This window comes from Rattus norvegicus, chromosome 5 (assembly GCF_036323735.1).
Source record: "Rattus norvegicus strain BN/NHsdMcwi chromosome 5, GRCr8, whole genome shotgun sequence".
In the NCBI taxonomy this organism is placed as follows: Eukaryota; Metazoa; Chordata; class Mammalia; order Rodentia; family Muridae; genus Rattus; species Rattus norvegicus.
Window position 1 is genome coordinate 32,743,863 of NC_086023.1, and position 27,507 is coordinate 32,771,369.

Genomic DNA, 27,507 nt, shown 5'->3' on the forward strand with positions numbered 1-27,507 from the left:
ACATGGATTGAGTGGAAGCATATGACTGAATGTGTGAGCCATGGGTGTAGCCCTCCTCAAACCAGGAAACAAGAACTGAACAGGCTAAGGAGAGGTGAGGGAAGAAGTCTCTGGACATAGTTTGCATTTACATCAAATGTAAATGCATCAACTGTGGTGCAAAGGAGTCCATGGTTCCTGAGAATATACAGTCATGAAGCCTACATAGGACAGGGGAGACAGCTCTCATAACTTTGAGTTCAGTAGCCCAGAACTCACGACAAAGAGCTTGAGCAATGACATGTGCTATAACCCAAGCACTGGAAAGAGGGAGGCAGAAAGGACTTTGGAGCATACTGGACAGCCAGCTTGGATGCCCTCCTGAGCTCCAGATTCAGTGAGAAACCCTGTCTCAGAAAATAAGGCAGAGGTCAGTTGATACTGTCCTCTGATCTCCAGATGCCTGTGCATTCACCAACATACACAAACACACACACACACACACACACACACACACGCACACACAAGCAAATGAAAATACACTAACCTCAAACAACTCATTGGTAACTATGAATAAGGTATGCTAATAACACATGAATACTAGATATTCGATGTTGTTACTCAAGTTGGCAAAAAATACATTTCAAGTGTAAAGTCAAGGAAAAGAATAAAAATTAAAAACCTCCATGCTCAAGGAATGCTGTCATCTTAGTACATTGCCACAAAGTTCATGTGTTGAAAACTTAGTCCATTGCTATGGCCACATTGTGAGTTGGAGGCTAGTATGCAGATTTTGTGGTATGGGAGCAAAATCTCCATGAATGGAAGATATTGCATCATACTGTGAATGGAAGAGTGAGCCTTGCTATCTGAGACTGGATTACTTGGTTCACTAGCATGTATCTGCTCATACGTCCCACCATCAGTCATAAGCTGAAGCAGCATGTAAACCCCACTAGAAACTGAGAAAAGCACCAGGATTGGACACTTGAACTTCCCGTCTCTAGAGCTGTGAACCAAAATGAAGCTGTATTTGTATAAGTCAGTCATCCACAGACACCCCAGTATATAAGGGAAACTAGACAGGCCACTGGTACACTTTATTTCTAAATGTGTCTGTGAAAGTATTCCTTGAAAGATTAGAATGTAATAATGAATTTAATAAAGGATGTTTCCAATCCGTAAGGGTCTAAATATAAGAAATAAAGCAGGTGTAAGGTTTTGGTCTTCAAAAAAAACTGCATGCATCAAGTTGAGTACCTGTCTGTATTCATTCAAGTAAGTAGGAGAAATAGTTTGCTCAATAATACAAATTCTTGTGAGTACTTGCTTACCTGCCAGGTCTACTGCCATAAAGAGATAGGGTATAATTTAAGTAATTCCGAAGTGTGTGAGAAGGTGAAAAAATAGCCAACCTAAATCTAACCTTTGCTCTTTATAAGCATTTGATATCAAGCAACCAGATTTAGATATTTTTAAGTCTTATTTTGCATGTGCGTATACTAATGTGTCTCTTCCAGCCTTCTTAGACATACTGAATTATACATACTGAGCATGATCACTAACTTCCTAACAATTTAGACAAGAACATGCATGGAGGCTTCACTGCGTGGGAACAACTGAGGTAATGTTCGGTTGTCCAAAGTGCACTTTAACAATACTATATATATTTAAGCAATAATAATAATAATGACAATAACAATAATAGTAGCAAACTGCTCACTATGTAGCCTGATACATTTAGAAACCCACCACAGAATATGGAGCAAGTGGTTTTACTCATTTCAGTTGTACTCAGAAGAGAATTCTCCACTATATGCAAGATCGCTATGTGAGACATAGATAACACTTTTCCTACCTGTCACTAGACATTATGATAAAAACTGCTTACTGAAATTGAAGAAACTGGGTCCTTTTTTACCAGTGACTCAGAGCTCAAGATAGAAATCCAAAGTCAGGAGGCTGGAGAGATGCCTCAGTGGTTAAAGACACTGACTGTTCTTCTAGAAGACCCAAGTTTGATTCCAAGCACTCGCAGTGCAGCTTAGAACTCTCTGACCCTCCAATCTCAGAGGGATACAATGCCCTTCTCAGGACTTCTGCAGACACTGCAGGTGCATGGTGCACAGATATACATCCAGGCAAAGCACCCAGTCATACAAAATAACATTTGAATAAATTAATTACATTTTCAAAATAATTTCCTTAAATAAAGTTTTTCTCAGTATGATACATACCAATAAGGATGGGCATAAGCGAGTGTCCAAAAATTTCTTTCAAAAATCCATGTCTCTGTCCAGTGGTTTGAGGATAATTGAGAAGATTATTGAGACTCTTCTTCCCAAGAGCCAATCCTCCAAATGTCTTAAAGCACTTACATTATTCTTTACGCCTTTCCCCAGGAGATTAGAAGTATGCCATGACAATGAAGTTCCCATCCCATACCAGATTTTTATGTAATGTGCAGTCTGAGAACATGTGTTTGCAGTGATACAAATGACCACCCCAGAATGAAAGGAATGAGACCCCCGTCAGGGGTTTTATTGTCTGTCTGGATTAAATGAGAGCTCGTCAAACAAAGCATGTCTTACAAGATGCTCCAGAAGAACATGAGGGGGGTGGGGACTGGGGGGGGGGAGCAAAGACTCATTAAAACAAGAACTCGGAGCATGAAGAACACAATATAAAAGCAGGCTGGGAGGAGTCCTAATGACTGTCATGTGGACTTACTTGGAGAAGTCACAGCTTATGGGACATGAATGGTACATGCAGATGCTGCCAAGCTGGAGGCAAGGAATTTCTATACGATCACTCAGCAGAGCCCTGGGGATCCTAAATATATGCTAAATTTCTTTCTACTATAAGTCCAGTTGTCTTGATATCTGGTACATGCCCTCTCCATCAGTTAATAAAAATTCCTAGAGCTGGGTAGTGGTGGCACATGCCTTTAACCCCAGCACTCAATAGGCAAAGGCAGGCTGATCTCTGAGTTTAAGGCCAGTCTGGTCTACAGAATGAGTTCCAGGACTACAGAGAGAAATCCTTTCTCAAACAAACAAACATTTCCTAACGGGGTTTGTCAATGGCTTCTCAGAGTTCAGAGAGAAGCAATAGCAATTCTGTGCAGAATGAATAACCAAGTTCATTAGGACTGACTGATCCACTTAATATATTAGTTCAGAACTTCTGAGATGATAATATTATTTGTTCTTTAGCATAGAATGGAAATACTTATATAAACACATCCATTTTGAGACAATTCAAAGAATTAAAATGACTTACTCATTTGCATATACATTGCTACATTTAATTTATTTAGATATGTTATTTTCTCTGAAATACTGCCAAAGTACTTTTAAACATACAATCACATGCACACACACACAGACACACACACACACACACACACATTTTTTAACTGAGCTGACCTTTTTTTTTTATAATTTTGCCTATTTTTTAGTGATGGATTCTCAACTCCTTGAATAATGTCTGAAATCAGAGATTCAAGTAGCATTGTTGAGTGAATTAATATTCTGTTCTAACCTGGCAAAAGTAATGATAAACCTCGAATGGGATATCGTGGAGCAGGAGTAGGATTAGACCAAGAAAGGTTGAATCCTATACAGATGCCTTCTTTTCTCACTGTGAGAACTAAGGCTCAGCCCAGGATGGGTTTGTAGTTACATTTGCACCCCTTCATGCTTATCGATGTTCTGTTTTGTGGAAGGCAACGAGATGAATATTAAAATTACCACGACAGCAAATTCCAAGCAATCTATCTTTGAAATGATCAACCTGATCTAAATAAACAGATGTTTAGCAACTAAGACTGTATAAGAATAAAGCAAAATTGAAGGCAGAAAAACCTCATAGCATGAGTTACCTAAAAAAGTAAAAGGCTTCCCTGGAGCCACACCCACTGGGTTGCTTTCATTGCACAATTATGACTCAGACTCTAAGACCCTGTATAGGGACATACATGTACAGAAAAAAAAATGCCAGAGTGTTCATTCACATATGAAGCTTCTTGACACAAGACAACAATCTCATACGCTTAGAAAATAACAGGTGATAAAATTGTAATGGACTGGGTTTTTTTTTTTAATATTCCGTCAACTGAAAATACCCGTTACCAAAACTTCTCCTTTCCTAGCATCCTGGTTACTACAATAAAATATATAAGAGAAAAAGTTAACTAAAGTATTTTAAAGTATGAAAACAACATTAATAATCTTTTTTTCCTAGTAATTCTGGACTACCTACAAAGGGGCCACAAAGAACACCTGAATAAATCCTTCCATGCAAAACGAAACACATAAACCCTTTCATATCATTGACTAATCCTGTGCCATCTCTGTTCTGAGTCTCTGTCATGAAAAAGGTTGCATTTCACTCGGGAAACAGCTAAGGGACACCAAACCCAGAATGTTTTGCTGTGTGTCAGCACTATTTGAATAGTAGGCACAAACTAATAACTGTCGATCTACGGGTCTTAATTTTAAATATATGATTTTGAGTTAGTCACCAACCACAAGGCCAGGACTGTTTCCAGAGGGCAAAAATGCTAACATTCACACATGCTTATTACATGTGCTCATTCTGTGACAGAAAATACATTTGGCATGATCTCTGTACAAAAATATATGTCTGAGAATAGCGACCTTCCCTCCATTTTTGGAAGAATGTCTATTGAAGGAAGTGTGACTCATCAAACATTTTAATCACATAACTTCTAGAAAGCCTCACAATGAATACAGTTTACTGAAGAATCCATCTAGTGGAATACTGCTATAGCCAACAAAAGCCTTCGGAACATTGGGATAAATCTTGTAAACAAAATGTAAGAGTTGAAGAAGAGAGTCACAAAATTTCTGACTTCCACTTAAAAGGCGTTTAAGAAAAGAGCTAGTTTGTCTGCCGCTCCGCCATACCAAGCTTGTGCCCATGGATGGGACTCTCTCTACTCTCCATGTTTCCCATGAAAGTAGTGTATCAGGACAGAGGTAATAACTACCTTAAGTACAAGTTTCTCCACCCACCTTATCATACCATTTCTTTCAAGCAATGACCCATTTTTCCTTAACAAGCTCCAAGAGATCCTTTTCAGTTTGTATGTGTAACCATCTACCAAACTTCCTATCTCTCTTCAGGGACAACCTGGATAGTATTCATCCCTGGATCCTCAATGCTTATTAATCTATCAACAAAGAGTGTTGAATCAACCTACTCTAGTAGATCTTTAATCAAGGACGGGTGCTACTTTCTTTATCATTGTATGGAGATCATAAAATCATTTCCAGAATGTTGTGTTCTTATGCAACCTATATACCTCTCTTTACCTCCCTTCAGAGATGCTTTTAATCAGATGATATTTGAATCCAAGTTCCTGATAAACTCACAGCTCTCTAAACCCATCTTTCATCATTTCCAAACTAATGTCCAAACAAGTTTCCCTGCTTCTCAGATTTGGATGCCTCCTATCAACTTTGTCTACATACCATTCCCTTATTAAATACTTTAAACTCAGTACCGATAAGCTTCTTATAATTCCATGCCCCAAAGTAGTGGACACAAATACCAAAATAAAAGAGAAAGATATTGAATATCAGTCTCAGGTTACATTTTCATTAGTACAAGGAAAGCACCAGAAAAGAGAGAAAAAAATCATTCTATACATTTTCACATGCATGCATTTAAATTTCTCATTAACAACTGTATCTTATACAAGAATTAGATCCATTTGCTCTGTGTCAAGGGATAAATGAAGTCTCGGGCCAGAAATGGGAAACGCGGTATGTCAAGCAGCTAGAGACAACATGGGCACACAGAATTCTCTTGGACCAAACATTCAGCCAAGCATACCAAGGCCCACCTGGCACCCAGCCATCCCTTGTTTAGAAAAAATAAGCTTAATTTGAATTACTTGAGCTCTGGGTTTTGTGGTGGTGCATTTTTTCAGTGAACTGTGGGGGATGGAAGGCATTTAGCCCAAGATGGTTAAGTTGCAAAAATATTTGCTGTCTGATTTAAAATTTGAACGTGACCTTTATTGTAAATGTCCATGTAATTACTCCATATTCACATGCACAGCACCACTGACTAAATCACACTACAGATAAACATTTTGCTTCTCTCCCTTTCAATTTGTCCTATCATTTTTATGGTATATTGGCATTTGTGCAACTGACAACAGAATCAGCATGATATATGCAAAGAAAACGGAGTCTTTCAAAGGCCACCAAAGTGTATTCTTGATTTGGAGTCCCAGAGGGCCTGTATCTTCGAAGTAGATTTTTTTCTCCAAATATAAACTTCATGTGTACACACTTAGTTGTGATCTCATTCTCTATAAAGGAAAATGTTTTGCTGGCCCCGATGCCCTTCTGACGTTTCAGTTCCACTTTATTAACATTCTTGGGTTAGTTTGTACAGCAAAGCAGAGCAGTGCGGTGCTCGTACTTTGGGGTGTAGGCACACAGGGAACTGTTTTCCATTTCAGAAAGTCTGCATTTCTAAGGCTGAAAGTAGTAACTTTTCAAGAAGGTTCCTTGGAAAGACTGCCAAGTTTGACTTCTCCCTTGAACTGTGCATTAGTGTTTAGAAGAAACACAGAGCCAGGCTGGTGAAATGATCTTTGCCACACTTCCCGTAGGCTGGTGTGGGCTCGACACTGGTGCCTTCGCAAGGAAATCCACATGTGCAAATACGATAGAGAAATTTTTGTCATTTTTATTATGCCCTCCGGGTAAACACCCTTTCTACTAAAGACACACTCCATCATCCTTTGTTTTTTTTTTTAAAAAAAGCATTTTTCATTTTAAAGAATTAAGGTTTTCTCTGTTATGTGTTTGGGGAGCCAACTCACGTATGAGTCAAATGCCTGACTCTGCAGAAAGATGAGAACAAGACACTTTAACTGCTGAACCAGGACCCCGAGACAGAGTGACCCTTCGAACATGGCTATTTCTGTTTATCTTAAATAAATATGACAGTATAGCACATAATATGTTAGGTGAGAATACAATTGCAGAAGAGATTGAGGGCTGAATCAATGGGAAATTGTAAACACATTTTAAAATACAGTGTGTCTTCAAGTCTCAGGATAAGTTCTCACTAACAGCACAAATATTTACTTTCACTCATAGAGTCCTAGGAGCCTCTCACACCTCAGGTCTCTGGGACTTTCTAAAGGATCCTCCCATCCTTGTCCCACACCCTCGGCAACTGAATATTTTCATTCATTCATCTAGCCCTCTGGCCTTCTCTTCTTTCTCCCCCGATACCTGATCCTGCCCCCCTTTTCTCCTACTCCTCCCCTCTGCCACCCAGGTCTCTACCTCCCACAGTTATTTTTGTTCCTCTTTCTAAGTGAGATTGAAGCATTCTTACTTGGATCCTTCTTCTTGGTTAACTTCTTACAGTCTGTTGGGTGTATCATGGGTACTCTGTACTTTTTTGCTCTTACGGTCTGTTGGGTGTATCATGGGTACTCTGTACTTTTTTGCTCATAACCACTTAGCAGTGAGTACATACCATGCATGTATCCTTTTGGATCTGGGTTACCGCACTCAGGATACTAATTTCTAGTTTTATCCATTTGCCTGAAAAATTCATAATGTCCTCATTTTTTTTTCTTTTCTTTTTTTTTTTTTTGGAGCTGGGGACCGAACCCAGGACCTTGCGCTTGCTAGGCAAGCGCTCTACCACTGAGCTAAATCCCCAACCCCAATGTCCTCATTTTTAATAACTGAATAATATTCCATTGTATAAATGAACCACATTTTCTGTATCTATTCTTTGATTGAGTGACATCTGGGTTGCTTCCAGTGTCTGGCTATTATGAATGAGGCTGCTATGAACATAGTGGAGCACATGTCCTCGGGGAATGGTAGAGTATCTTTTGGGTATATGCCCAGGAGCAGTATATAGCTGTATCTTCAGGTACCTTAGCTGAGATGACCAACAGTGGGGAGATGGAACCTAAAGAGTCCACCTCCAGTAGTTACACAGCGCTCCCAGTGGAGGGATGGGGACACACAAACCCACCTTAAAATCTTGGGCACAGAATTATTCCTGTCTGAAAGAAATGCAGAGACAACAATGAAGCAGAGACTAAAGGAATAGCCAACTAGTGACTGGACCAACTTGAGATCCATCCCATGGGCAAGCACCAAACCCTGACACTATTACTGATGCAATGCTGTGCTTGCAGACAGGAGCCTAGCATGGCTGTCCTCTGAAAGGCTCTACCAGCAGCTGACTGAGACAGATGCAGATACTGACAGCCAACCATTGGACTGAGGTCGGGGACCACTATGGAAGAGCTAGGGGAAGGATTGAAGGAGCTGAAGAGGGTGGCAACACCATAGGAAGCCCAACAGTGACAACTAATCTAGACCTCTGGGAGCTCCCTGAGATTAAGCCACCAACCAAATAGCATACATAGGGTGCCAGCCTACAGAAAAGACATAGAAGAAAGAAAATTTGCTTTTCCCTGCTTATGCTCACTCTTGCTGTCAAGTTCAACTATCCTGATGTTGAGGAATGCCTTCACTGGTTTAAAGCCTACTTCCTCGGGAGTTCAATGTAAACTGAAGAATCACTATGATAATCAACCTCTTGTATTGAACAACTATTAGATGCTTGGCCTTTCTGTTGTTGGACTGGCTGGACCACAACCTGTAAGTGACTACACTAAATCCTCTTCATATGTAAGTGTGTGTATATACATATGGTATATTCACACATATATAAGTGTAAGTGTATACATATGGTGTATTCATTATATATGATATATTCATTACATATAGCATATAGTCATTACATATATGTTTGTATAAATGCATGTATACAAATGTATATATGATATATATCATATATATGATACATATACATATAATATATATATGATACTAATGCCATAGCACTTCATGGATCTGAATTAAATCATTTGCTAAAAGTGTCCCATTGAGGTGAGTACATTTTCCAGCCCAGAGAGGCCACTGGACAGAGGTATTACTAATTCAATTTAGATGACAGACTTTTCTTTATTGCACAAGTTGGCATCCCTAAGGAAGGAGGCACTGGGGTACCCACAGTTGTAGCATCGGGCAGAAATATCTACTGCAGACAAAGGATCAGAACAAAAGGAGAAAACAATATTTTCTCTCAAAATGGACAGTAAAGATCAATACTGCCGGGATGAATTATGGCACATATAAGCTAAATGTGGTTTTTAAAAAATAAAAGCCAGTGTCCCAGGCCATAAGATGTGTGACAGGCTCATTATATAAATTATTCTATACTTTAATTTATGTGACAAGGTGTGATCCTTTTCTCCCCACAACCTGGTTAGCTTTCTAGAAGGATATAAGAAACTCAGAAGGAAGTAGTTAAAAAGCAAGTCCCCCAAATGATGCCCATTGACTTTCCTCCACTGTGACCAGATGACCACGGCCTTTTACCTGCTCTGCAGTGCGATGCTGAGTCCAGGCCTCCTCTTCCAGGTACAGCTTAAATACTCAGGAGCAAGATTGAATTTACATTCTGATCACCAGATTCAACTGAACTGTCCTGAAACTCTTTTTCAACTATCCCAGTAAAAGTATCCATTGAGTACAGATTAATTTACAAACTAATACTCAACTACCACATTTTCTTCTTTTCAGATAGTCACACTATGCACTATGGGTTAGCCGGCAATTCAACTACTTACCTCAATCTAGTCAGTAACTCACTATACATTACAGACTGGCCTCAGACTCATGTTATTTTTTTTTCCTTTCTTAGTCTCTCAAGTACTCATATTACTAGTTTGTGTCATTCTGGTCTTGGATCACTACAATTCTTGACACAGAAGTGCTACCACACGAACCAAGAACAAAGAATTCTCATTTCTGACCAGCCTGAGAACACCGGGTCCTCTGACCCAGAGCAGCAAGAGTTAACATATTTTTAACATTTTCTGTCAGAAAAAAAAAAGCATCGCATCCACCAATCACTGAATAATGTAAACTTAAAATCTGCAGCCTATTGAATTACCCTAGATGCCTAGAACAAATGAAACTCAAGACGGATGATCAAAATGTGAATGCTTCACTCCTTTAAAAGGGGAATAAGAATACCCGTGGCAGGGAATAGAGAGGCAAAGATTAAAACAGACACAGAAGGAACACCCATTCAGAGCCTGCCCCACATGTGGCCCATACATATACAGCCATCCAATTAGACAAGATGGATGAAGCAAAGTAGTGGAGGCCGACAGGAGCCGGATGTAGATCTCTCCTGAGAGACACAGCCAGAATACAGCAAATACAGAGGCGAATGCCAGCAGCAAACCACTGAACTGAGAAAAGGACCCCCATTGAAGGAAACAGAGAAAGAACTGGAAGAGCTTGAAGGGGCTCGAGACCCCATATGTACAACAATGCCAAGCAACCAGAGCTTCCAGGGACTAAGCCACTACCCAAAGACTATACATGGACTGACCCTGGACTCTGACCTCATAGATAGCAATGAATATCCTAGTAAGAGCACCAGTGGAAGGGGAAGTCCTGGGTCCTGCTAAGACTGAACCACCAGTGAACGTGATTGTTGGGGGGAGGGCAGCAATGGGGGGAGGATGGGGAGGGGAACACCCATACAGCAGGGGAGGGGGAGGGATTAGGGGGATGTTTGCCCGGAAACCGGGAAAGGGAATAACACTCGAAATGTATATAAGAAATACTCAAGTTAATAAAAATAAATAAATAAATAAAATCTGCAGCCTACACATGTACCTGGCTGTGAGTCAGTCCCAGTGTAGGATCTTACAAAAGGTCTTCAAAGGTGCCACAGCATTTGATCTAGATAAGATAAAGTGACCTGCATTTCACCTCATGAGAAGGGATTCACTTGCACATGCTTCAGTGAGCATGTCTACACAGTAACAGCTGGGGTAGCAGGGAACAATGTCACTTCCAAGTCAGTGTGGCCTGTTTCTTTATCAGACTTCTGAAAACAAAGATGAGCGGATCATCTATATACGTGGAAACACGCAAGCAGGGCTCAGTTCTAACCCATGTGCGCTTTCTACTCTGCACATATGTGGATTAACAGTCTATTGCAAGGCAGGTCAAGGCAGAATCTTCTCCAATTTGATTTTGTTCTGTAGACTGGGAGTCACCGAAGGTCTTAACTCTTAGCCAGTCATCTAATGGCTTACAGCTACTCTGGTCTGCTTTTGTTTGAGTTGGAGCATGAAATTATGTTGCTTTCAGGCGCAGTTCCAGCTTTCTTGTTTTGATTTTAAACTTTCTTGCAATGAATGAATTACTGAGACAGATATTACCTAAGCAAGAAAACTCCAGAGCCGGCTTGCAGCACCACACCACCAGTTACTGCCTTTCTTACTATTTTATCACCAGACAAAATTTTATGACATTCATTCCAATTTGTGTTTATTTGTGTGTATTTGGTCATTTCTATTTTACATACTCAAAGTTGAGCTTCAGGAGTACATACAAAACACTCTTCTCCTTAGTGCTAGCAAACATCCCAAACTCTAACGTGTACAGTGCCACTAAGGAGGATTTCCGTATATCTCTCATTCTCACACTTAAAAAAAATAGGGTTTTTATTAAGTCTTTGAAAATTCCATATCTATGTGTATGCATGGTATTTAGAATCATTTTTCCTGTCACTTATGAGATTATACTATAATTACAGCATTTCTCTTTTTTACTATCTTCCTATGTCCAGCTGCACATCCAAAGGGCTTGATATTATGTTATTAAAAACAAAAGGCTTCGGTTTTTTTGTTTTTTTTTTTGGGGGGGGAGCCGGGGACCGAACCCAGGGCCTTGTGCTTCCTAGGTACCCCATAGGTAGCAATGAATATCCTAGTAAGAGCACCAGTGGAAGGGGAAGCCCTGGGTCCTGCTAAGACTGAACCCCCAGTGAACTAGTCTATGGGGTGAGGGCGGCAATGGGGGGAGGGTTGGGAGGGGAACACCCATAAGGAAGGGGAGGGGGGAGGGGGATGTTTGCCCGGATACCGGGAAAGGGAATAACACTGGAAATGTATATAAGAAATACTCAAGTTAATAAAAACAAAAAAAAAAGAAAAAAAAAAACAAAAGGCACCACCACCAACATCAACAAAAACAGTAACAACCAGACTCAGGAATGATAAAGGTGGAGTGAGATACCAATATGTTGAAATTTCTAGGTAGAATTTTCTGGAAACATTATACCACTTTGATAAGAGAACTTCTAAAATCTGAAATCTGTTTTAAATAACTGGTAGGATTCGGGAGATTGCTCAGATGTTAAAGTGCTTACCATGCAGGCAGAAAGATCAGATCCCCAAACCTTATAAATGCCAGGAAGGCAAGGGAGTCCCGCTTGTAATTGCGGTGTTTAGAAGACAGAGAACGGATTTCCAGAGCAAACTGGATAGCTAAAGAAGCCATGCTCATGAACAGAGGTTTCAGGGAGAAACCCTGTATGGCACATGGAATAAGATAGAAAGCAAGTGAGGGAAATGACTGAAGTCAAGCGTAGCCTCCTACACACACACACACACACACACACACACACACACACACACACACGCCTCACACATGTGCCCACACATGAGAAAACACATACACACAAGAAGAAAAAAGAAAAAATCAATAATGCAGATAATGATACACACATGAAGTGAATCTCTGCTGGGGCATGGAAAATTGAGAAGTACCAGCCATTACTTCCAAAACAGAAATTAGACCAGTAGATTATTGTACGTCCATGTATCTGGGTGCTTAGTCAGACAGTTAGCTTTAAGATTAAGGGTGACACAGAGCTTGCTATAAAACCCAGCAATGCATAAACCTAAGTAAAGTGAAGCCATGACTTGAATATTTGCTGTAGTTGTTGTAAAGTTCCAACTGAATGCAAAGTCCTAGGCAGCTGTGGGTTTTAAGTCAAGTCTCCAAAGACAACAAGAGTGATGGAATGTCATTATGGAAATGTGCTGAAACTGGTCAGTCATTCTTCTCAGATTCAGACAGATTTTAGTAGCTGATTGTCTATTACTGGGCCCCAGTCACCAAAACCAACCACACCTCTGTTTTGATCCCTACTGGAGTTCACAGTTCTGAAAGAATGTGATGGAGTGGATCAAAAGCCTGGTAGATGGATTTCATTAGAACTTGGCAACAGATCTGACTCCCAAAACCACCTAGCTATTTTTTTTCTCACCAAACACCCAACTTATATTCAATTATTCACTATAAGGAATGATTTCCAAAGTCAGTAGATTGTACTCATTAAACTAGTTTCATACCCCCAAATATATTTAAACCATCCTATGTTTTAAAAAAAAAAGAAAATTTAAACCCAACTTTCTGTGGTACAGAAAACTCTCAGTACTATAGTAAGCTAAATTAAGTTTTGTGAAACATACACCCAGATTATATAAACAACAGAGACACTTAGAAAACTCACATAAAAGAATCCCAGTGGTCCAGATATATATGGCATTTTTATTCCCAAGAGATACTTGACTTGTGACGTCACAACATGGGTGGCAGCGCCGGTGGTCATGGCACTGATCACTGGCTCCGTAAGCAGGAATGTGGCATTGCCTAGCTGCAGCACAAACATGACCAGCTGAAACGACAGAGGAGAGCTGGACATCACATGCAGGTCACATACTGAAGGTTCCTTTAGGGAATAAGGAGTATCAGACACCTTTTCATTTTATAGATACATAGTGAGCTAGAATAAATGGGATTCTTAAATTTTATGTGTTCGGTATTTGTGCACATTTGCAAATATTATAAGATTCTATTACGTTCTAAATTTTATCGAGTACACTATACATGATTTCATTAAAATTAAACCAATAGTTTTCTTTCTAGATGTTGACCTTTCTTTTCCTTATTCTGCTACTGGGATACAGTCATCAGCGTTGACCAGGCCTCCCGTGTTCATTCTCCTGGAGTTCCTGCACTGAAGAATACAACCCAGTGCAGGGGAATGTTGGAGGGGGGCGGTAAGGAGGGTGGATGGGGGGGACACCCGTATGGGGGAGGGGTAGGGGGTAGGGGGCCTTATGGACAGGAACCCAGGAAAGGGAATAACATTTGAAATGTAAATAAAGAAATATATCTAATAAAAAAAGGAGAAAAAAAACTGTTCCGTTGGTTAACTGCACTGCAAAACTAGGAAACATTTTCTTTTAAAAAGGGAAAAGAAAGATATACTGGAATCAACATGTAGGTCTCTGTGAAAGAAAAATCGAATTTGCATCAATATATATAATTGCAGCAGCTCTCTGCTCCCAGACCCTGTGAGAGAGAGACCCAACCGCCTGGTCAGGTGGGCACTCCTGAGGCTGCAGAGCGGAAGAGACCACCAACACTGCTCACCCCTGCCCACATCCCTGGCCCAAGAGGAAACTGTATAAGGCCTCTGGGCTCCCGTGGGGGAGGGCCCAGGAGCGGCAGGACCCCTGCCAGAGACACCTCCGGACCCTGAAGGAAACAGACCGGATAAACAGTTCTCTGCACCCAAATTCCGTGGGAGGGAGAGCTAAACCTTCAGAGAGGCAGACAAGCCTGGGAAACCAGAAGAGACTGCTCTCTGTACATACATCTCGGACGCCAGAGGAAAACACCAAAGGCCATCTGGAACCCTGGTGCACTGAAGCTCCCGGAAGAGGTGGCACAGGTATTCCTGGTTGCTGCCACCGCAGAGAGCCCGTGGGCAGCACCCCACGAGCGAACATGAGCCTCGGGACCACAGGTAAGACCAACTTTCCTGCTGCAAGAAAGCTGCCTGGTGAACTCAAGACACAGGCCCACAGGAACAGCTGAAGACCTGTACAGAGGAAAAACTACACGCCCGAAAGCAGAACACTCTGTCCCCATAACTGACTGAAAGAGAGGAAAACAGGTCTACAGCACTCCTGACACACAGGCTTATAGGACAGTCTAGCCACTGTCAGAAATAGCAGAACAAAGTAACACTAGAGATAATCTGATGGTGAGAGGCAAGCGCAGGAACCCAAGCAACAGAAACCAAGACTACATGGCACCATCGGAGCCCAATTCTCCCATCAAAACAAACATGGAATATCCAAACACACCAGAAAAGCAAGATCTAGTTTCAAAATCATATTTGATCATGATGCTGGAGGACTTCAAGAAAGATGTGAAGAACTCCCTTAGGGAAACACAGGAAAACATTAATAAACAAGTAGAAGCCTACAGAGAGGAATCGCAAAAATCCCTGAAAGAATTCTAGGAAAACACAATCAAACAGTTGAAGGAATTAAAAATGGAAATAGTGACAATAAAGTAAACTGGATTATTCTAACCCCCAGTTTGAATGGTGTACCCAAGTGTGTTTGTCTGGTTTGTGACATGAGATAATTCAGTTTCATGTCTAAACCAATGCATACCTACCTTGCCACAGATCAGAATAGAACATCAAGAAAGGGATAATTAGTAAAATTGTGTAATGTTCTCACGGAATGTTCTTCTGGTGTGAAAATGGTTCAATAGAATATTCTTCACATTGGCATAAAGGATAGGTGCATAAACCTATGGTGTATGAATGGAATTGATAAATGATTATTAATTTTAAATGGAAGTTATTAGCTGCTTTCTATGAAATATTCATTTATTACTTGTTTCATTTTGTAAATTTGCCTTCTTAGACTGATAAAGTACCAAGTACAAGTTTTGACCCATATTTTTCCTTTTCTGTGTCAGTTAGCTATCCTATGTAACAATAAATAAAATTAAAAACACAAAAAAAATTGAAATAGAAGCAATCAAGAAAGAGCACATGGAAACAACCCTGGATATAGAAAACAAAAAGAAGAGACAAGGAGCTGTAGATACAAGCTTCACCAACAGAATACAAGAGATGGAAGAGAGAATCTCAGGAGCAGAAGATTCCATAGAAATCATTGACTCAACTGTCAAAGACAATGTAAAGCGGAAAAAGCTACTGGTCCAAAACATACAGGAAATCCAGGACTCAATGAGAAGATCAAACCTAAGGATAATAGGTATAGAAGAGAGTGAAGACTCCCAGCTCAAAGGACCAGTAAATATCTTCAACAAAATCATAGAAGAAAACTTCCCTAACCTAAAAAAAGAGATACCCATAGGCATACAAGAAGCCTACAGAACTCCAAATAGATTGGACCAGAAAAGAAACACCTCCCGTCACATAATAGTCAAAACACCAAACGCACAAAATAAAGAAAGAATATAAAAAGCAGTAAGGGAAAAAGGTCAAGTAACATATAAAGGCAGACCTATCAGAATCACACCAGACTTCTCGCCAGAAACTATGAAGGCCAGAAGATCCTGGACTGATGTCCTACAGACCCTAAGAGAACACAAATGCCAGCCCAGGTAACTGTATCCTGCAAAACTCTCAATTAACATAGATGGAGAAACCAAGATATTCCATGACAAAACCAAATTTACACAATATCTTTCTACAAATCCAGCACTACAAAGGATAATAAATGGTAAAGCCCAACATAAGGAGGCAAGCTATACCCTAGAAGAAGCAAGAAACTAATCGTCTTGGCAACAAAACAAAGAGAATGAAAGCACACAAACATAACCTCACATCCAAATATGAATATAATGGGAAGCAATAATCACTATTCCTTAATATCTCTCAATATCAATGGCCTCAACTCCCCAATAAAAAGACATAGATTAACAAACTGGATACGCAACGAGGACCCTGCATTCTGCTGCCTACAGGAAACACACCTCAGAGACAAAGACAGACATTACCTCAGAGTGAAAGGCTGGAAAACAATTTTCCAAGCAAATGGTCAGAAGAAGCAAGCTGGAGAGGCCATTCTAATATCAAATAAAATCAATTTTCAATTAAAAGTCATCAAAAAAGATAAGGAAGGACACTTCATATTCATCAAAGGAAAAATCCACAAAGATGAACTCTCAATCCTAAATATCTATGCCCCAAATACAAGGGCACCTACATATGTAAAAGAAACCTTACTAAAGCTCAAAACACACATTGCACCTCACACAATAATAGTGGGAGATTTCAACACCCCACTCTCATCAATGGACAGATCATGGAAACAGAAATTGAACAGAGATGTAGACAGACTAAGAGAAGTCATGAGCCAAATGGACTTAACGGATATTTATGGAACATTCTATCCTAAAGCAAAAGGATATACCTTCTTCTCAGCTCCTCATGGTACTTTCTCAAAAATTGACCATATAATTGGTCAAAAAACGGGCCTCAACAGGTACAGAAAGATAGAAATAATCCGATGCCTGCTATCGGACCACCACGGCCTAAAACTGGTCTTCAATAACAATCAAGGAAGAATGCCCACATATACTTGGAAATTGAACAATGCTCTACTCAATGATAACCTGGTCAAGGAAGAAATAAAGAAAGAAATTAAAAACTTTTTAGAATTTAATGAAAATGAAGGTACAACATACCCAAACTTATGGGACACAATGAAAGCTGTGCTAAGAGGAAAACTCATAGCGCTGAGTGCCTGCAGAAAGAAACAGGAAAGAGCATATGTCAGCAGCTTGACAGCACACCTAAAAGCTCTAGAACAAAAAGAAGCACATACACCCAGGAGGAGTAGAAGGCAGGAAATAATCAAACTCAGAGCTGAAATCAACCAAGTAGAAACAAAAAGGACCATAGAAAGAATCAACAGAACCAAAAGTTGGTTCTTTGAGAAAATCAACAAGATAGATAAACCCTTAGCCAGACTAACGAGAGGACACAGAGAGTGTGTCCAAATTAAGAAAATCAGAAATGAAAAGGGAGACATAACAACAGATTCAGAGGAAATTCAAAAAATCATCAGATCTTACTATAAAAACCTATATTCAACAAAACTTGAAAATCTTCAGGAAATGGATAATTTCCTAGACAGATACCAGGTACCAAAGTTAAATCAGGAACAGATAAACCAGTTAAACAACCCCATAACTCCTAAGGAAATAGAAGCAGTCATTAAAGGTCTCCCAACCAAAAAGGGCCCAGGTCCAGACGGGTTTAGTGCAGAATTCTACCAAACCTTCAGAGAAGACCTCATACCAATATTATCCAAACTATTCCACAAAATTGAAACAGATGGATCACTACCGAATACCTTCTACGAAGCCACAATTACTCTTATACCTAAACCACACAAAGACACAACAAAGAAAGAGAACTTCAGACCAATTTCCCTTATGAATATCGATGCAAAAATACTCAACAAAATTCTGGCAAACTGAATCCAAGAGCACATCAAAACAATCATCCACCATGACCAAGTAGGCTTCATCTCAGGCATGCAGGGATGGTTTAATATACAGAAAACCATCAACGTGATCCATTATATAAACAAACTGAAAGAACAAAACCACATGATCATTTCATTAGACGCTGAGAAAGCATTTGACAAAATTCAACACCCCTTCATGATAAAAGTCCTGGAGAGAATAGGAATTCAAGGCCCATACCTGAACATAGTAAAAGCCATATACAGCAAACCAGTTGCTAACATTAAACTAAATGGAGAGAAACTCGTAGCAATCCCACTAAAATCAGGGACTAGACAAGGCTGCCCACTCTCTCCCTACTTATTCAATATAGTTCTTGAAGTTCTAGCCAGAGCAATCAGACAACAATAGGAGGTCAAGGGGATACAGATCGGAAAAGAAGAAGTCAAAATATCACTGTTTGCAGATGATATGATAGTGTATTTAAGTGATCCCAAAAGTTCCACCAGAGAACTACTAAAGCTGATAAACAACTTCAGCAAAGTGGCTGGGTATAAAATTAACTCAAATAAATCAGTAGCCTTCCTCTACACAAAAGAGAAACAAGCCGAGAAAGAAATTAGGGAAACGACACCCTTCATAATAGACCCAAATAATATAAAGTACCTCGGTGTGACTTTAACCAAGCAAGTAAAAGATCCGTACAATAAGAACTACAAGACACTAAAGAAGGAAATTGAAGAAGACCTCAGAAGATGGAAAGATCTCCCATGCTCATGGATTGGCAGGATTAATATAGTAAAAATGGCCATTTTACCAAAAGCAATCTACAGATTCAATGCAATCCCCATCAAAATACCAATCCAATTCTTCAAAGAGTTAGACAGAACAATTTGCAAATTCATCTGGAATAACAAAAAACCCAGGATAGCTAAAGCTATCCTCAACAATAAAAGGACTTCAGGGGGAATCACTATCCCTGAACTCAAGCAGTATTACAGAGCAATAGTGATAAAAACTGCATGGTATTGGTACAGAGACAGAGAGATAGACCAGTGGAATAGAATTGAAGACCCAGAAATGAACCCACATACCTATGGTCACTTGATTTTTGACAAAGGAGCCAAAACCATCCAATGGAAAAAAGATAGCATCTTCAGCAAATGGTGCTGGTTCAACTGGAGGGCAACATGTAGAAGAATGCAGATTGATCCATGCTTATCACCCTGTACAAAGCTTAAGTCCAAGTGGATCAAGGACCTCCACATCAAACCAGACACACTCAAACTAATAGAAGAAAAACTAGGGAAGCATCTGGAACACATGGGCACTGGAAAAAATTTCCTAAACAAAACACCAATGGCTTATGCTCTAAGATCAAGAATCGACAAATGGGATCTCATAAAACTGCAAAGCTTCTGTAAGGCAAAGGACACTGTGGTTAGGACAAAACAGCAACCAACAGATTGGGAAAAGATCTTTACCAATCCTACAACAGATAGAGGCCTTATATCCAAAATATACAAAGAACTCAAGAAGTTAGACCGCAGGGAAACAAATAACCCTATTAAAAAATGGGGTTCAGAGCTAAACAAAGAATTCACAGCTGAGGAATGCCGAATGGCTGAGAAACACCTAAAGAAATGTTCAACATCTTTAGTTATAAGGGAAATGCAAATCAAAACAACCCTGAGATTTCACCTCACACCAGTGAGAATGGCTAAGATCAAAAACTCAGGGGACAACAGATGCTGGCGAGGATGTGGAGGAACAGAAACACTCCTCCATTGTTGGTGGGATTGCAAACTGGTACAACCATTCTGGAAATCAGTCTGGAGAATCCTCAGAAAATTGGACATTGAACTGCCTGAGGATCCAGCTATACCTCTCTTGGGCACATACCCAAAAGATGCCCCAACATATAAAAAAGGCATGTGCTCCACTATGTTCATCGCAGCCTTATTTATAATAGCCAGAAGCTGGAAAGAACCCAGATGCCCTTCAACAGAGGAATGGATACAGAAAATGTGGTACATCTACACAATGGAATATTACTCAGCTATCAAAAACAACGACTTTATGAAATTCGTAGGCAAATGGTTGGAACTGGAAAACATCATCCTGAGTGAGCTAACCCAATCACAGAAAGACATACATGGTATGCACTCATTGATAAGTGGCTATTAGCCCAAATGCTTGAATTACCCTAGATGCCTAGAGCAAATGAAACTCAAGACGGATGATCAAAATGTGAATGCTTCACTCCTTCTTTAAAAGGGGAACAAGAATACCCTTGGCAGGGAAGAGAGAGGCAAAGATTAAAACAGAGACTGAAGGAACACCCATTCAGAGTCTGCCCCACATGTGGCCCATACATATATAGCCACCCAATTAGACAAGATGGATGAAGCAAAGAAGTGCAGACCGACAGTAGCCAGATGTAGATCGCTCCTGAGAGACACAGCCAGAATACAGCAAATACAAAGGCGAATGCCAGCAGCAAACCACTGAACTGAGAATAGGACCCCCGTTGAAGGAATCAGAGAAAGAACTGGAAGAGCTTGAAGGGGCTCGAGACTCCATATGTACAACAATGCCAAGCAACCAGAGCTTCCAGGGACTAAGCCACTACCCAAAGACTATACATGGACTGACCCTGGACTCTGACCTCATAGGTAGCAATGCATATCCTAGTAAGAGCACCAGTGGAAGGGGAAGCCCTGGGTCCTGCTAAGACTGAACCCCCAGTGAACTAGACTATGGGGGGAGGGCGGCAATGGGGGGAGGGTTGGGAGGGGAACACCCATAAGGAAGGGGAGGGGGGAGGGGGATTTTGCCCGGAAACCGGGAAAGGGAATAACACTTGAAATGTATATAAGAAATACTCAAGTTAATAAAAAAAAATTAAAAATAAATAAATAAATAAATAAGGCTGCGATGAAAAAAAAAGAAATACTCAAGTTAATAAAAAATATATATATATAATTATATAATTATTCCCTACTTGATACACAATAAATGTATAACTTCATAAGCTCTGAGGAGAGGAAAGAGTTTTTACCTCAGCTTTTGAAAAGTGGGAGCAAAGGATGCCCATGAGACCTCTCTAAAAGACTGGTATTTACTGTGAAGACACAAGGACCTATATGCAGAATTGGGAATACAGACAAAGATGGGGTACAGGAATGTCTCTTAAGAAGCAAGACTTTATAGAAATCACTATGGAAACATTAAACACTTAATGACTGACAGTATCATCCCCCATCTCAAAATGAGCTCATGATAAGACAAAAGTGGGCTCTTACCATTCCAATCATCTTTTGCCAGTGGAACAAGAACAGAGCTTTAAGATCTTTGACTATGTAAACTCAGTCACAGGATCAGTAAAAAGTAGGACTAGTTTGAAAATAACACTAAATTATATTTGTGAGTATCCCTTCCAGAAAAGAGAAACAAGGCCATGTTTTAATAATAGTATTTAGGTCAAGTCTTAAAATTCCTGTTGGAAAATGAGATTAAGAAAAAACCAGAAGGAAGAATGGCTACAGGATTTCCTTCCATCAAGAGATTAACAGTGTGGCATAGAAGTTCAAATGGTTATCTAGTACCACCAAAACATACATTGCAAAAATGTGTGACACTTATATTGTGATGGCATCACTATTCGCCAGCAATAATGCTCTGTATTAAAATGGAGTTTCCAAGAGGAATCTAGAAGCTTAGCTTTATGATCCTGTCTTCTCCCATATCCTAAATTCGTGTCTGTAGAAAACACCTACTGCAATTCTCTAAACTGAACCATCATCCATAAATATTAGAGTGATATCTGCCCTGTTCAACTGTTAGAGACCTGGTAGGATGTATGTGAAATGATACATGAAAATTATTTAAAGCCTGTAAATAATGCAAAACAGACGATACAGAAAAATATCATGAGGTATTTTGTATAGGAAACTAGCCATCAGTTTTGAAAGGGCAGACATGGCCCCAGCATATTTTCCCACTCTCGAAACCTTGAAAGAACGTGAGTGTAGAGAGCTTAGCTACCACCTTTTATTCAATATGTGATTAGAGAAGAATGATGGTCATTAAAAAAGAAATGAGGCAAACTCCCACAGCCAACACAGGAAGAGAAGGGTATAGCGTCTGGTAATATGATTTATTTCAGAAGCCTTGTGTTAGCTTGGAAAGTAGAAACAAGAACCTGCTGGAAACTCCAACACAAGCAAGCTTATGGGTACTAAAGGAACACAGTGATCTTTGTAGCCTCTCTTGACACAGTCTGTTGGTTTTATTCTAAAAACACAATCAAGAAAAACACTGAACCAAGAATTCCCAAGTATCTCTTTATCAGCAAGATCATGAGATCATGAGTTCTCATTTATATGGTATTAACTCTTTTAGGTCATAAAGATGAAAGGAGCACATTATTAAAAGATAGAGAACAGTAGAGTTGAATCTTCATTTTATCTAGGTGAACTATAGATGGATTTACATCTTTAAACTCTGGAAGCGATTCACAAAAATAAAGTGTTGCACATGTGTGGAAGATTAGGTGAGAAGTTTCTATCTGTATAACTTGGAGCTAATCATTATTTTGAGAGGAAAACTCTTGAAAGGCTTTGTAGCAGTCATCTTCATTTCAACTGCTTTTGATTAATTTCTTAAATTACAAGATCTATTCAGATGGGTTTATGACTTGCTATGCTGAGAAACCTGAAAGTGGTGACTGACTGTAACTGCCTACACCACAAACTTCCACTAGCACCTTTGTCATTTTCACAATCGAAGCTTCTAGGACAACTCCAGACTATCAAAAGATTCTAACTGTTGCAAATATTCAAATCTCCTTAGTCTCAAAAATTAGAGACAAGGGTCTATTGTCTTTTAGAACATCAGCCTCAACTTTTGTAATGTGCTATGTGCCCACAGATCTGTGCCTTTAAAACAGCCTGCCAGCTAGGGGCCAACACTTGGAACAGAGAGTGCTTGAGTGAAAAGCTAACTGGTCCCCTTCTCACACAGTCCACTGGGCCTCCAGCAGGGACTGCAAATGTGTGGAGGCAATGTTTGCTTCTGCCTTTCCTTGGCTTTGTTTTCAAGTTGTTGGAAATCTAGACTTACTTACTGTGTTTATAGCCTTGCCTTTTCAAGTGTGTTGTATAAGCCAGGCAGAGATGATGCATATTTTTAATGCCAGCACTTGGGAAGCAGAGGCAGTTGAATCTGGATTGATATGAGTTCAAGGCCAGTCTGGTCTATAAAGTGAGTTCCAGGACAGCCAAGGCAACACAGAGAGACCTTGTTTAAAAAAACAAACAAACATACAAGCAAACAAACAAAAAAAAACAAATGGAAAAAGTGTCATGTAAAGGGAATTTTTCATGTTATTTACTTTTACTTACAATATTAATTCAGAATTCATCCATGAGTTTGAATATGATATTATATCCACACCATTCTTCATAACCCATAACAATGGCAGATGTGAGGAGGAAGAGGAAGAGGAGGAGGAGGAAGGGGTGGAAGAGAAAGGGAGAAAGTGAAGGAATGGGGTAGGTAAAGAGAGAAGCAGGAGAAGAGAGAGTTAAAAGAGCTCCCTCTTCCTACCATCCAAACTGTAACAGTTCATTCACAGGGGAGTTGATCTGGTACACAGAGACAATCCAAGTGTAGCAAATCCTATCCTGGAACAGTGTGCTTTAGAAACGGAACCCACAGATGAACCCAAGTTCATTTTCAAACGTACAAAATGCAAAATGGGGATTCTCAAGAATATTTCACTTAGGGTTCTTTGAAGCAAATGACAAAACACACAGCCATAGCTCTTTTTATCAGCATGGATGATGATAATGATTGTATTCGGGTTAATATCCTCTCCCAAGTAGCCATGCACTGGATAAGGAGAATGTAAATTTCATGCAATATACTACAGCTATTCATAGCAGTACCAATGTTCTGGCTAATGCTTAAAACTTCTGACATGCATTTTCAAGGTTCGCTAACATGGTGTTATTTGATCTTGCTAGTATAAGCATCATGTACTCTACATAGATTACGTTTATTTCAGATTCCAGTCCATTCTTTTCAAATGACCTTCAGACATGTTTGTAAAGTTTGAGTAGGAAATGACTGCGTGTTCGAGTGGATGTGATAGAGCAGGCATTTCGAGTGGCATCGCTGCGCCAGGCAGCCAGCCTTTTCCCTATGGCAAATCATCTGCCCATTCAATGAGTATTTATGGACACCGATTATGAGACAGGCATAACATTGTTGCAGGTTACAGAGTTTAAGACATAGCTCAGACTTTAAAATATTTAAGGAAAGGTGGAATAATCGAAGGAAAATGTCGATATTCAATAAAATATTGAAGGAAAGGTGAAATGAGGTTGCAGGAATGTGATTTAGGACTTTAAGGAGATAAAAATAGAAAAAATTTAAAAGCCTAACAGGAGTAGTTGGAAGGTAAAGTCTGAAAAGCTTTGAAGGTGGGACCTAAAAGGTGAGTGTGCCTCATAGAGTTTAATGGATGATATATTTAGGATAAAGGAAAGAACTTAACAGCAGGTGCTCCACGGGGTGATGGAAAATCCTCTGGGTAAACAAAGGACTTGAGAGAGAGAAAATGACCAAATGGATATGTATGAAGATATATTTTGCAAAATTCCATATCGAAACCTTCGATCTGTTTTCAGTTTAAGATGTAATGATCAAAGACATGATAGAATTTGTATTAGAAATAGAATTGATTTTTGTATTGTAAATAAAAGTAAACAGCATGTAAGATTCCCTTTAATGACACTCTGGAAAAGGCAAGACTATAGAAACAGTGAGTCCATCTTGGTTTCCAACAATTTAAAACTACAGAATGAGGAAGAAGTAAAATATAGACTTTGTAGGGTGGTGAAACTCTTACTGTCAATGTGTAACACTATGCATTGTCCAAAACCACTGAGCAAAGAATGCTCAATGAGGCGATAGTGGTGACTGTCTAAATGGACGTAAGACCTGATCAATAGGAGGGATGCCTAGTGCTATAATCCTACCAACTATCCATAGCTAGAGGTGTCAGAGACTTGAGAGGAGAACATACTACTGCCATCTTCTCAAACCAATATAATTTGTAACTGTATTCTAATTACGTATCTTCATATCCACAGACATGGATAGCTCATACCCCTCTCCAAAGAAGCTTCCTTTTGCATTGATGGGAAATATTGTGGAGATTCACAACTGGTCAAAATGGAGAAAACAAAGACTGTGCACTGCCAAACTCCAACTTGTGTATCTCCAACACAGTTCTGGCAATGAAGGCTCAGGGAAAATTACTGAAGGTGAGGCCAAAGAGAAGAGACAGAGTGCTAGGCTGCCTGCTGTTAGAGAATGACTGTTAGGCACGACGGAGAAAACTGCACCCACAAAATGTGAACAATATGGCTTTGCCTGAACATGATCACAATAATGACAACAATTTGTATGTGAGTGTGACCAGGGGATATTCCACATGGTCCCAGTCCTAGGTGAAGAGCCACAAGTGGGCAATGATCACAAAGAATTGGAGAATTATTTTGCTCCAGGGATAAGCTCCTGCATAGGATTGGAGTACTATCATATCTGAGATGAGATACTGTAACAGGAAATAGCACATTAGATTAAAATCCAGGAAATGTCAATATCACATATGGAGTGAAGTAAGAGCCTTGTTATCAATCAGATTCATCAATTGTGACAAGAATGTCATAAGATGTTAATAATAGGAGAAACTGAACAGGCTATATGGCTACTCCACGTACTTACTATCTTTGTAACTTAAAAAAATATATCATAAAGTAAAATTACATTAAAGAAGAAAACCATCTCCATCTTTCCCATAGAATTCATTGACAAATCTCCCTTTCTTACTTGACCATATGCAATGGGCTTGAGGAAGTTCTGAGTCCTGGCATGTGACACTAGGGGGAAGGAGGACTCAAGTGGTACCAAATGTCTGGAGGTCCGGGGTATGACATATACACAAATAGTTATACCAGGAGAAAGACATTAAGTATACACGTAAGAGAGCACAACAATACGCTGTCACCCATGGCCATCTTAGCTAGACTCCCTGGGTCACCAAAACAGACTTGAAAGTAGAAAAAAAGCAAGTAGTTGGGGAGATCAAAGGGATTTCCAGGACTAGGAGAGGGATAAGAGGGCATTGATAAATAAATGTATCATAGCCCAAGATCCAGAAACAACAAAAGAGCCCCCGATGCCCAAAGCTAGAGCAAAGTAAGCATAGTATTGGGATATAAAGTAGATATCCTTGAGTCCATGTTGATATAGATGATTGACTAAATACATGGGAAGAATAGGACAGGTGTCCTCTGCATAATCCCAAACATTTGTGCAAATTAATTCCTCATGTAACACAGCATTCCCTGAACAGTAGGCTACACAACAGTAAATGTGATCAAAGTACATTATAGATATGTATAAAAATGTCTTAACAGAACCCATTATTGTGTATAATGAATAAATGTTAATAAAAAGCTATGTTAAAAAGATAGAAAGAGAGAGGTGAAAGGAAAGGAAAGAGAAGGAAAGAAAAGAACAGGGGAGGGGAGAAGAGGGAAGGGAAGGGAAGGGAAGGGAAGGGAAGGGAAGGGAAGGGAAAGGAAGGGAAAGGAAGGGAAGGGAAGGAACCAGGCGATGGTGATACATTTACTCCCAGCACTCCAGAGTCAGCAGCAGGCTGATTTCTGAATTCGAGGTCAGTCGGGTCTACAGAGTAAGTTCCAGGGTAGTCATGGCTACAAAGAGAAACTATGTCTTTAAAAACAGATTGGGGGAAGGAGGGAGAGAGAGAGGGAGGAAGGGAGAGAGAGAGACAGAGAGGGAGGAACAAAGGGAGGGAGGGAGGAAGGGAGGGAGGGAGAGGTGGACAGATAGCTGGAAGGGGGTAAGGAAGGACGAAGGGAGGGAAGAAAGAAGGAAGAAAAAGAAAAGAAAGTGTGCCACAGTATTCTGTAGGAAGATAGGTCTATTTCAGGACAGGTTTGAATTGTCTGTTACACTCAAGGAGAGATTCAAGACAGAGATATGATTAGAAAATACTCCAGAAGTGGAATATAGATGGAAAATAGTTCAGCAGGATCATGTGGAGAGGACAGCTCAGTTTGCTTAAAAGGAGCAAAACTAGCCAAGAGGGAATAGCAGAAAATATAGCAAGAAACGCTGATGTCAGAACAAGGAGTGTTGTAAAAAGCAGTTAAAAGGG

General features: G+C 39.9%; 1 protein-coding gene across 11 annotated transcripts in view; it reads right to left on the bottom strand.

The window, feature by feature from the left end:
• Positions 1–27,507, bottom strand: part of Slc26a7 (solute carrier family 26 member 7) — a 137,458-nt gene that overhangs the window by 62,210 nt on the left and 47,741 nt on the right. For 8 of the 11 annotated variants that reach the window (XM_063287291.1, XM_006237911.5, XM_039109419.2 and 5 more), the window contains one exon: positions 13,450–13,614. The exons of the other annotated variants lie outside the window; for them this stretch is intronic. In XM_063287291.1, the coding sequence (XP_063143361.1) occupies positions 13,450–13,614 (165 nt within the window). The remainder of the gene's footprint in view (positions 1–13,449; positions 13,615–27,507) is intronic. 11 annotated transcript variants of the gene reach the window in all.